Source organism: Porites lutea, chromosome 2 (genome assembly GCF_958299795.1).
Source record: "Porites lutea chromosome 2, jaPorLute2.1, whole genome shotgun sequence".
In the NCBI taxonomy this organism is placed as follows: Eukaryota; Metazoa; Cnidaria; class Anthozoa; order Scleractinia; family Poritidae; genus Porites; species Porites lutea.
The window spans coordinates 20,134,584-20,146,641 of NC_133202.1; the positions used below are offsets into that span (position 1 = coordinate 20,134,584).

General features: G+C 38.3%; 1 protein-coding gene across 2 annotated transcripts in view; it reads right to left on the reverse strand.

The window, feature by feature from the left end:
- Positions 1 to 12,058, reverse strand: part of LOC140926719 (SHC SH2 domain-binding protein 1 homolog B-like) — a 14,990-nt gene continuing 2,932 nt past the window's right edge. The window contains exons 2-8 of one of the 2 annotated variants that reach the window (XM_073376426.1): positions 10,912 to 11,117; positions 7,199 to 7,347; positions 6,103 to 6,411; positions 5,143 to 5,307; positions 4,498 to 4,724; positions 3,302 to 3,424; positions 3 to 1,367 (exon numbers count right to left, since the gene is read on the reverse strand). In XM_073376426.1, coding sequence (XP_073232527.1) covers positions 1,158 to 1,367; positions 3,302 to 3,424; positions 4,498 to 4,724; positions 5,143 to 5,307; positions 6,103 to 6,411; positions 7,199 to 7,347; positions 10,912 to 11,117 — 1,389 coding nt within the window. In that variant the 3' untranslated portion in view covers positions 3 to 1,157. Of the gene's footprint in view, positions 1,368 to 3,301; positions 3,425 to 4,497; positions 4,725 to 5,142; positions 5,308 to 6,102; positions 6,412 to 7,198; positions 7,348 to 10,911; positions 11,118 to 12,058 lie in introns of both variants that reach the window. The other variant, XM_073376427.1, reaches the window with a different exon arrangement.

Below are 12,058 nucleotides of genomic sequence, written 5' to 3' on the forward strand. Positions count from 1 at the left end.
TTTCTTTTCAGTATTCCGGTTCGTGTAGTCGATCTGTATTCTTCTTAAGAACGTTGGACCAGGCTTCACTGTAAGTGAGAATATGCTTCTGCACATGCAGGACTACGTCTCGGCAAGCGAGTAAGAACCTACAGTGTTCCAAGTTAGCCTAAACAGGTTCTTACATGAATGGTAATTAGCACAAATTCAGACTATTATGGTTCTTAAACAGGTTCTTATTTTCTGAAGAAAAAATACATTGTAGCTAAGAGCATTTAGTGGTTCTCAGCTTGATTTTCAACACTTGGCATTTGTATTGCAGTTGGAGGAACAAGACACTATATCTCCAAAGAGGATCCTGAATGTTGACGTATCTTATTTGCCCATTATTAAAGTGAAGAGAATTTATTTTTACAGATTTTACAAAAATAAGAACCTGCTTCAAATTGTGGGCTAAATAGGGTCTTGTATAGAGGGGGCCTAACTGGCAAAATATAGCCTAACAGGTTCTTAAAAATTCTTATTCGCTGGTTTTTACTGCATTCGGCGTAAACCTGATTCTGAACATTCCCTTCCTTTTGCTATCAGGAGGACAGAATCATGAACGGAAAACCTTTCCATCTATTTCTAAAATGTTCCTGGAATAAGTCCCCCAAAATATGACAACCGTATGTTTGGTTTATTCTTTACCATCTCTTGGTCAATAACAATACACTTTAGTGATCGTTACAATATATTTGCACAAAGCGTTTCTACTTATTAATATTATTATATCATTAGTTGCAAAGAGTTTCTACCCGGATTGTGGTAGATCATTGACCCTGAACATTCTTCTTCATTTGGTTGTACCAAATATGCGAACCTCGAAAACTCGCTCTCAAAGAGCTCGCTCCCGTAATATGTCATTAATATTCAAGCTGATTCCTCAGGAAAATGACCTTTCGAAGTATTGTTTCGTTCCGATTCCCGGGAGAACAAGTTCATCTTCTGTATACTATTTTCTTGGTCCCAATGTAGATTGTTAGTTCAAATGAGTGTTAGTTCACGTGATGTAAATGAGTAAGGTTCCACCATCTTTCGTGTCTGTAACTTTAAGACTTAGATTTGACGGTGGAGGTGCCCTTCTGGATAACGCTTGGACTCTCTCTTTATGACTGAAGGCAGCAAGTAAGCTGGAATTAGTCCTCATTTACAAGGACGTGACTTATGTCCCCATAAATATTATCCTCAAAGACATTGTTTGACATTTCTATTTCCACGCCATGCTCAGGATCTTCACTGGCTGCATTGTACGTCTTGTCATCTTTCTTCACACAGATACCATAGTGGTTGTTTGAAATATAATTGTCTGTCAGAACAGCTTTGGTCTTTCGAAAATCTGACACTGCCTGCAAAAAATCAGGAGGCTTATTAGGTCATTTTCGAGATGTCTCAAGCCCCTGCTTCAAAGCGAGGCTAAGTGCGAAGCCATTGATACGAAAACCATTTCATTTTATTCTCAAGCAAATAAAATTCATTTTACAAGAAAGGTTTCGCACATAGTCTCGTTTTGAAAGTTAGGGTTTTGGAACTCCGAAATAATAAATAAATAATAAATAAATAAGAAGAACGAACAAAAGAGTCCAAGAAAAAAATAAACCTCAAAAGATTTTTTGCATTATATTCAACATTAAAGTTATGCGCATACTTTGACCATTTCTTTTAAAGGTCAACAAAAAAAAATCTTTTTTTAAATTTGAACAGGTGCTTTGGCAAATATTGTGGAATGTCGATTCATAACAGAAACGTTTTGGCCGGCAGCTGCACAAGGATTCGAAATGACTCCAAAGCTGCGGCTCAACGATCCAACATATTCATTCAACAGGAATTGACGTCAGTTGAAATACTATGTTCAGTAAAGGTTTATCAGTACTTTCCTCTCTCAACTTTGCATTCGATTGGTTTCCCAAGCAGTTTTCATCTAACTTTTTTTTCACAGTTTTAAATTGCTTAGTTACCTCTTGAACAAAGCGAAGTACAGTAGTTGGAAAGAGAAAGCAACCAATCAGAACCCTTAACTTTGTGACAACACTGTGGCCTTTAATAGCACAGTCACGGCAGGCCTCAACCACCGGAAACAACATATGTGCATTCACATCCCTTGTACCACTTGTGACGTCACTAGTTTTGAAGGTCATAGACATCTTTCAAAAATTACCAAATGAACGAATCAATTCAGTTAAACGAGTAAGAGAAAACCAAAGGTAACCAGAAAATTAGGATAATGTTATTCCACTACCTGCTTGTATTTCCTTCAAAATATCAACATAATTTTATGATCCTCGGGTTTTTGCGAAATCTTTTCCTAACGAAATGAAACCTAGTAGATGTCCAGCTAAAGAGAAGAAAAGGAGGGAGGGGGAAATAAAGAAGGAGGAGAGAAAGCGAAAGTTAGAAGTCGAGTAGCCTTCCATGCTGACGTTCTTTTGGTTCTTTGAGAAGGGAAACAACAAAGAACTTACGGCCCGGACCAGTGTCCCACTTTTATAACCCGGCAATTCTCGAAATTTGGTCTTCGGCACACGCTCGATTTTAAGAGGGATATTTACCAGGGTTTGGCCAAATAGTTACCTTAAAATGGCTTATTTAGAATCAAACGGAGTTTTTTCAGGGGCTAAAGGGTTAAGATGCACCTTACAGTTTCAGCTGTAATCCGTGCCCAAAATGCCTATGCGGGTTCGTTCGCTGTATGGTCAAGCATTGTTTACATCTTTAGTCACCCATGTTGTGTATGACAACCATGATGTTGGGCGAAAATGTTGGACTGTTTAGCCGGGGCATACAGGTTGCGTTCGATTGGGAAATCCGGATTTCGGGTTTTGCAATCGAACGCGAAATCCGAAAACGGATTTCACCTCCGAGAAATCCGTCCTTATCGTGGATTTCAATTAAGAAATCCGAATCCGGATTTCATGGATTTCCTTTTACTATTTGATTGGGAAATCCGAAAAAGAATATGCAAAACTATTATCGTGAACTGTGGTCTTCTTTTTGCTAATTATGCGCGAGCGTGCAAGGCCGCTGTTCTTAAGAACTGTTTATCAAATCCTTTTTCGGATTTCCCAAAAAAACGGAAAGAAAGGGAATTCAAGAACAGATATCTCAGTGTTGAAATCCGTTTTCAGATTTCGCATTCGATTGTAAATCCAAAATCCGGATTTTAAAATCTAAATCCAGATTTCCAAATTGAACGCACCCACAGAGAAAAGAAACGATTTGAAATAATTTTCAAGCACTCTCGATACATTTGGCATTTAATTTTGTTAGTAAAAATACGACAGACCTCCAGTAAAATGGCTCCAGTGGGTTGCTCTGATGGAGAATCGCTGCTATATTCTCCATTATCATAGAACTTGTTGTTTTCTAGACAAACACCTGCTCCACGGTAAACTATAATTCCTGCAGACTGGATAAATAACAACCTCAGTATAGGGTGCAATTTGTGAATGTTTACAGGAGGAGACGTCTTTACTTCCCCCTTTCGTCATCAAATTCATTGGATTAGATTACGTAATATACCGAACACGACACGCAGCGAGCGTGGTGTTATAACTGATGTCCAGGCACCAAAGAATTGGGAAGAATTTTTTCCCTTTTACGGTAAGCGTTCAGAAGTTTACGAAGATCTTTATGGGAAAGTTTATTTAAGGAGGGCAGAGAAGGAATCCTAGAAGAAACGGGTGTTTATCACATCTCTTCACCATATTTGTCTGAAGCGTGATTATATCATCACACTTCCATGTCATTTTCGGTATTTTTTTTCTCTCAAAGACGCTTTCGGAACTTGCGAACTCAAACGAAACAGAGAATCCATCATCATTATTCCTTTTAATACTTTTGCAAGTTATACTTACAGAAATGCGAGAGATGATCAACATCTCCAGAAAATTAAATGTATGAACAAAACAAAACATTCAGCGAATACGGCAAATTAATAGTACAGTCGAAGCTCTCCTTTCGACCACTCTCGTAAGCGACCAGCTCAAGGTACCACAACCTTTGTGAAACCCGGTTTGAACTTTGTAATGAAAAGCTATCGCAAGTGCGACCTTTCCCGCAAGCGACTGCGACCACTTTTGGGATTCCCCAACTAACTGGAGTCTTTCTTTGTTTGTAAGCTCTAGTAATCGACTACTAAATCATCACTTTAATGAAACTGCACGCTGCACTAATGTTTCGTTGTTAAAGATATTGTACAGTGCAGTATTGTAACTGTAAGAGTCCACTTAGCCTTCGTGGCAAAGACCTCCCAGAATTATTAATGAGTTTCTGAAGCTCTCGTAAGCGATCATCCTCTATTGTTTTACCATACTTATCGCTTGCGATCGCTGGAATTTCTGTAGTGGTCGTTACGAGAACTTCAATTGTTGACTGTACTTCCATTATTGAGCTTTGTATCTAACCTGTCAAGAAAGTTATCTAAAAGCAAATAAGAATATTATTACACTTTAATATAATAATAAATGTGAATACTCTTACCTTAGCACCATGAAGTTTACTGTCTCTCATAATTATCTGTCCACTGCTCTTTACTGTCACGCCATTTGTCACGCATCTCATTTCACAGTTGTCAATTGTGACACAGCCACTATTGATGTTAATTAGTCCTTCATTATCATTTCCATCCTGCTGAAAGCTTACATTCTTGATGCTTATGTCACACGCATTGCATTCAAGCGTGAATTCATCATTGTCACTGCAACAGACTAAGATACTGTTGCGTTATTTTACCATACTGCCACTTTCTATGAAGGTTAAATACTAAAAGGATTGAATTAGACTGAGGCCTTTTTTCTGCTGTTTCTTCATGGAGTGACAAGTAACTATGTAAATAAATCATCGAAATGGAGAGTTTTCCCTCAAAGGTGGTGGGACCAAATGGTTCCAAATGTTGTGAACTGACGTCATACTGTCTTCACAGGAGGGCCATTTCACCAGAACACAAAAGACAAATCGTCTATTTTGAATGTAAATAACAACCTAGAGGACTTGTGGAGTTGTTTTTTTCTGACATATCGGAAAACGTACGGGTCAAAATGACCAATGTTTAAAAGCCTGTTTGAAGCCCCCTTAGTAGCTAAATATACATGTATACTGTTAAAAGGCTACTACCCATACTCTTACCAACAATCTCGGAAGAATTTCCTTTTCCCACAATATGAAGAGAATCTGCAAGATAGTAAGCTTTATCGAGCATATATCTTCCTGGATAAACAACAATTGTGTCTCCTTTATAATATCTATTGAGTGCCGTTCCCAAGCATTGGAAATGCTCTATCACTGTGTTGTCTGTCGAGAAGGAAAAAAAAAAACAAATTATCATCGGTAGGTGTTCAGATAAACCACTGGCAAAATTGTTGATACATCAGTACAGACGCCTCAAGTAACAAAGGGCCAGGTTGGTGTAGTGCCATTTTCCAGGCCCACCCCCGTGGGGGCCAGGGGTTATTCGCTGAAAAGGGAGAACATTGGCAAAGAAACAAGGTTTAAAATGGCATCTGTTCCTTCTCTTTTGGCCGCCAGGCATTCTTTGCGACCAAAATACACTTTTTGTACTACCAACTAGAACGAAACCAACCTGGGAACGAGGTTGAAATAAACCTTCCTGAAACTCACTATGAATTTTCAAATGCTTCTCGATGAAAGTTAGGAGTCTCATATTAAGTCTCAAAGAAAGCGATTTGACATTTGATTTAAGAAAATAAATATTTAACATGGACAAATTGTTGCCTTAGAATTAGCCACAAAAACATTTATTCTAGGTTGTTGATGGTTTCCCCAGTGGCCCGTAGTTTGATCTCCACTCTTTCTTAGACGTCAAAACAAAAAAGGGAGAATTTCATTCCACAGATTTTAGAGCAACAAATTTGATTGATTGACTGGTGCTGCTTCCTAAAGAAGTCAAAATGTTTTTCTTACTTGTTTATGCTACGCGAACATAAATAAGAGACCTCAAGAGGATAAACGTAGCATACACCTAAGTTGTGACAAACCTAAGAGAGGGCCAGGGACTCCACAGACCACCCAGCGCTACATTTAAAAAGGTGGATAAAGTGCAAGTACAATCTAGGCAAGTGTATTTACCTTGAAAGCACTTTAGCATTCCAGCTTGTAGTTTTGGAGCAACAATAAAGGTGACTGGATCATCTCCTTCTTTTCTAATGCCTCTTGGTTTCTGTCTGATCATCTTTGGTGAAACAGAGGCTAAAAGGTACCTCATCTGTGGATTTTCTATAATCTGCAGTGAATGAGCTAAAGATTCACAAAACTCAGACATCTGTGCACATTTAAGGACATCCATTTCATCAAGCTCTTGGTCAAGGTCACTTGCTCCTATTTGTTCCTGAAGCTTTTTCAGTTCTGCAAGCTTCTGTCCGTATTGCTCATAAGTATCTATAACGGCACAGAATCGCGCACACAGACAAAAAAACAATGCAGCATTAATTCAACATCTCTTGACGGTCATTGAACTGAGTGGAGTACAACTTTGGTCTGAAATCATGCGTGTGATTTCAAAATCGTATCGACTTTATTAATCAGGGAGTTTTAGCAATCAAGACGACTTTGACAACGTTAAAAAAAAAATTGGATTATTGGACAAAAAAATAATGCTGCACATGCATCTTACTTTTTGGTACATTTCGTCTTTTTCTCTCCTCAACTACGACGTGAAATTTGTTAATGCGACGTTCATATGAGAACGTGAACACACCACAAAATAGTTTCCTTTCTCGTTTTGAACGTAGATGCTGTTCTTAACAATTCAACTCAATTTGTTAACTGTGGGCTAATCGAGGTGGGCGGAATAATCGCGATGAGCTTTGAAATAACGCAAATTTACCCTTAATTAAAGATCAATGATTACTTCCTAGTAGTCTTGTAGTGGCGTTGCAGAAAGTTAAAACAGGCTAGGGATGATAACTTTGTTTAATAAAGTACGTTATGGAAATCATTTCGGCTTTGGCATCAAACGAAGAACTATGCAAATCAAGACTGACGATCTTACTGATCCATCTCAACCTTTATCGTTGAAAAGATAAGAAGAATTGATTGACACCGAAAGATTCTATAGTTCATTTTGATTTATTCTTTGGAAATTTTAAAAAAGAAAAGTTATTGAACAGCAGATGGTAAATCAGTACCGTCTGACGCACGATACGCAGCAAGGTTAGCGGAGTACCTTTGTATCTCTGTACAAGGTCCTTTGGCAGGTTTCCATCTTGTATTTCATGGTAAAGTTGAAGACGTGTTTCTAGATGTCTACTTGCAAAACAGTAATCACCATCGTCATCTGCATCCCATTCTCGCCAGATGTTGTCATAAAAGAACCTAAAATGGAACAATCATTTTTTGACCAGGCTGCCCACCTATTCTGGTCTAACCCAATATCTTGCCCCAAGTAAGAAGTTAGTGTACAGACCGCCTGCGGGTGGGAATAGAGATTGGCTGGAAAAGAGCAGGTCAGTCATGATGGGTTGAATCTACGTATCGTTACATTACCAGCCCAAATCGGACATGTTTAAGGTGGCTCGAGTGGATTTTTGGGGGGGTATACCTGACAAGTTTTATCATTAACTACGTCGCCACGAGCAAAGATATTGGAAAAAGATTACCACAACTGTATTGTATAAAGATGAAAATTTCTTATGATCTGGGTTTTATTGCAATCGTAGTCGCCATGGCAACGTAACAACGTAATTACGTTTTTTATTTATCTTTGTGTTTCTCTGTACCACGAGTTTTTTTAAGAAATCGCTTAAGGGAGTTTGTACCTACCATAATTGGCTCAATTATGGCAAAGTTTGAACAAATTCTATGAGAGCGTTTTCGAGATATTTTGAAACGAAGTTTTAAGCATCATAAAAACTGTGAAATAGCATGCTATCCACACAATTAGCTAAATTTTTAAGAAAATTATACGCTTTGGAAACGCGGCTTCATCTCATAGTGGTTTGATTCCATTGAAAACTGCGTAAAAAGAGGAGAATTGCTCCGGGCGATCTCGAGTAAGAAGAATTTTAGTAACTTGCATTCAGCTACTTTTGTTACAGGTTTTGCACATAATTTGGTCCATGCCTACAAATTTCGCATTTTTTCAAAAAACCGCTCGATAAATTTTTTATAAATTTCACAATCCCGGGATCAATTGCCAATAAATATACCCTGCAAAATTGATGGAAAAAAGACTACGAATTTTTAAGAAAATGCGTTTTTTCGTGAGAAGGACTCTTAAACGCTGACAAACGTCAACAACTAGCTAAAACTATAATTTCTATATGTTTCATTGCTCGAAATCGCGCGCATTTACAAGGCCCTAAAGCTTTTTGCTGACTTGCAAGGACCCATCTGTTATAACGATCCCCAAAATATAGGGATAAATCTCATAGTTTATTAGATATAATCGAGTAAAGTTTGCTTATCATTTTCGCATAAATTATGACCTAAATTTGGAAACCGCTGAATTTCTCGCATTGGGTCTTTGCGATTTTGGTGAAACTCTGTTCAACGCAAGGCACTAATACGCACTTTATGTAGCCGAGAAATTTTCACGAAAAAATGCCTGCAACAGCAGAATTTCGACTCAGACCCCAAAGAGGCGTGGCAATATAACCACGTGACATTTACTCCGATCGCCAAAAAATTTAATGCTGTATTGTAGATTGATCTATATGTTATCCATGCTATATGTTAGACTTACGATCAAAGTAAAGGTGGGAATACCAGAAAGCTTCAAAGTAGGATGGTACCCTCAAAAAATAACTGGCTCGAGTCACCTTAACAAAATCGGCTGCAAGAACTGTGATTTTAAACGTATTTTATGGTCAAACGGCAACTGAAGACAGGCATTCGGGAACACAAAAAGGCTGTCTCTCTGTTTGACTACAACTCCAAGGTTGTATGCCATATCGACGAGAACAATCATCAGACTGACTTTACTGATAGAATAGAGAGAATTAAGAATTACATTTAGAGCAAATGCTAAACGTCAATTTGTACCACGTGACTAAGTTGTCTCATTACTTACCGTTAACTTTTCGTTATCTCTCCACAAAAATTAGTAGTTTCACGCCATTATATTTGGACAGCTATTATCTGCACGTTTCCAATTTTGAGAGATTTTCAACTTGAACTTAACGTTCGCCTTAAAAGTGATTCTTAATCTCTCTAATCTCAAAGATGTTTGACATGTGGCCAGTTTTCATCGGCGACTTTTACTGGAAATTTGGTGGTCAACAAAAGGTCTTAACAACACTGTACCGGAGGTCTATAGACGCGCTTAAATCCCGTGATGCGTTTGAAACAATAAGCGTAACTTGGTAACGTTTTAGCCCTGCATACAAGTACTATCAATTACGATAACATGAGAAAAATAGAGTGTTTTCACATGACGTCACGGCGGGCATATTGGTGTTCCAAAACAACGAAACGGCGGCCATGTTGGTGTACCCAGAAAATCCTCTGGGAGTTGAACTCTTTTCTCATGTAAATGCATTCTTTTGTTCCAATAAATTAGAATAGATGCTGGCCACGTGAGTGAAAACGCTCTATAATTTTTCAATCAGTGACAAAGGTGGCATGGAAGCCCGGGGGGGGGGGTACTCCCATACATTACCTATACGGGATGTTCCGGCCAACGGGGTCGTGATTTTAAAGCTCCTGGTTTAGAAAGGGGTATCCATTTTAGGGGCGTTTTCTAGAACGGAGTATAATATTTCGAACGCATGAAAGCTCCAGTTTTGTAAGCAGCCATTTGAAATTATTCAAGGACAGATTGCTTTTAAAAATACGGCTCAATGCGTTACTGAAGCAAACTGTTATACTCTTGTTGCATCCTAGAACGGAGTATAAAAAATTGGCCCATTTTTAGAACGGGGTATCAGTTTTAGGGCAAATTCTAGAATGCGGTATAAAAAATTGGCCCATTTCTAGAATGGGGTATCAATTTTAGGGGAATTTTTTTTAGAACGGGGTGCCAATCTGGAGTCCCGGGCGGCACGTACCCACCCAAAAAATACCCAAGTGCCCCCCCCCCCGGGGCTTGGAAGGAAAAATTTGCATACTCCAAACACTGGAGTCGAACCTATGAATTTCAGGCAAGGGTTGTTCAAATGTTGGATCAGGGAAGAAAGTTTTCTGGTAGATAGAGCAAACCGTCCTTCCACTTTTTGGTAGGTACCTTATATATGATTATTATAGTGACAGTGTACCGTATTAAGTCATATATAGCTCTACAAGGCCTTACATAGCCCAACATAGCCATACATAGCTCTGCATAGCCAGCCATACATAGCCATTCATAGCCATATGTAGCATGTTTATGGCTATGTAGGGATATGTTTGTGGGTGTATGGCTATGTATGGCTATATAGGGCTATGCATGGCTATGTTGGGCTCCCTAGGTCGTTGTATGGCTAAGTATTACTACACTGGGCTATGTAAGGATATGTAGGGCTATAATTATACGATACACCATAATGATCATATACAAGGTACCTACCATGGAGGAGCGGAAAAAAGTGAGCGGCAGGAAAAAAAAAGTAAGCAGCAGATAAAAACTGAGGAGCAGGAAACAAAAAGTGACTGGGAAAAAGTGAGAAGCCGAGGAAAGTGAGCAGTGGACAAAAACAGAAAACAAAATAGGAGAGAAGAAATTCATGTCCCTTTAAAAACACCGTACAATAGTGATATGACCTAGGACACAGAATGACTTTCAACACGACTTTACTGTTTAGTTTCTTTCCGTTCATTATTATAGGCCTAAGCTATGGTTTCCCAGTTACTAATCAGATCCCCTCCCCCACACCCATTCTTTCTTCTTTTCCCCTACATCCTATTTTGTCTTCTTCTGGCAAAGCTAATAAAATAAAATAAAATTGATCACATGGTACAAACCTGACATGTTCAACTGCTAATGCTGTCTCATCCCATTGCCCTGACTCATCATAAACTGGGAACAACTCAATCAAAGGAACAGAATTCTTGTGACGAAGGAGATATGCATTTATACCTTCTGTGTCTATGATGCTCAGTGTGTCTGAGACCAGAGGCTCACAGATGCTAATTTCAGCTGTTAAGCTACTAAAATTAACATTTGACACCTGTCAATCAATTAAAACAGAACATTAGTTATGCTTTTTTTTACTAACTTAGTTTTTGTACCACAGGAAAGGGCATGGGAAAAATATTTTTGCATGAATTAAGGAGGCTTGCACCCAGTTTACAAGGTCTCACTCCTTCATTTGTTATGCTCCATTCGTTCATTTGTTGGCTTTAGTGCATGTACAAAAAAACATGAAACAACATATCTAACATTGAAGAAAATTTTAGAGTAGGTTTTGTTGACATCACCACTTCCATTGCAACAGAATAACAACGATGTGAAATCTTGGGAAACTGAGAATTTTCTTGAAATCCAGTAAAATCCTCCAGTGTGCTAATAGTATGGACTGAAATATAATGTTTCAAACATTTTGCATCCCAAAAAATGTCTTTTTCACCTTTTGTTTCTTTAATTATTAAAAATGATGATTTACAGTGCCGGTACAATCCAAATTTATATACCTGGCTTAAGGTGCAGTTTATTTCTTTCAAGATAAAAGATATATTTGCTCATGAAAGCACAAAAAGGTGTCATCTTTGGTTTTAAGGCAACAGTTTAAAAATTACTCTATAATTTAAAAAAAAAATAGGTTTTTTGAGAGCTTAATCATTGCTTAGCATTTTAGTGAAATTTGAAAGCCATGGAAAATTTCAACATTACAGAAATAGTATCGAATTCATGGTGAATCTTTGTGCCTGGCTTTGTAAAGGCCATTGCTTGCTAGTTTCCCTACATTTGAATGCAGAATGCCAGACCACACGACTTCCGGTGCCCAATTTGCCGCTGTGCCATTCATCAAGCCAGTTGTTTAACTTGTGTGCGCCATTGTCAACTGATGTTCCTGTTCTGTTGCTAAATCAGCCTAGTATTGCCATCAAGCACCATTGTTATCAATCTCCAGCATTTTACTAACTTTGGCATGTTTTTTTTTATTTCTGA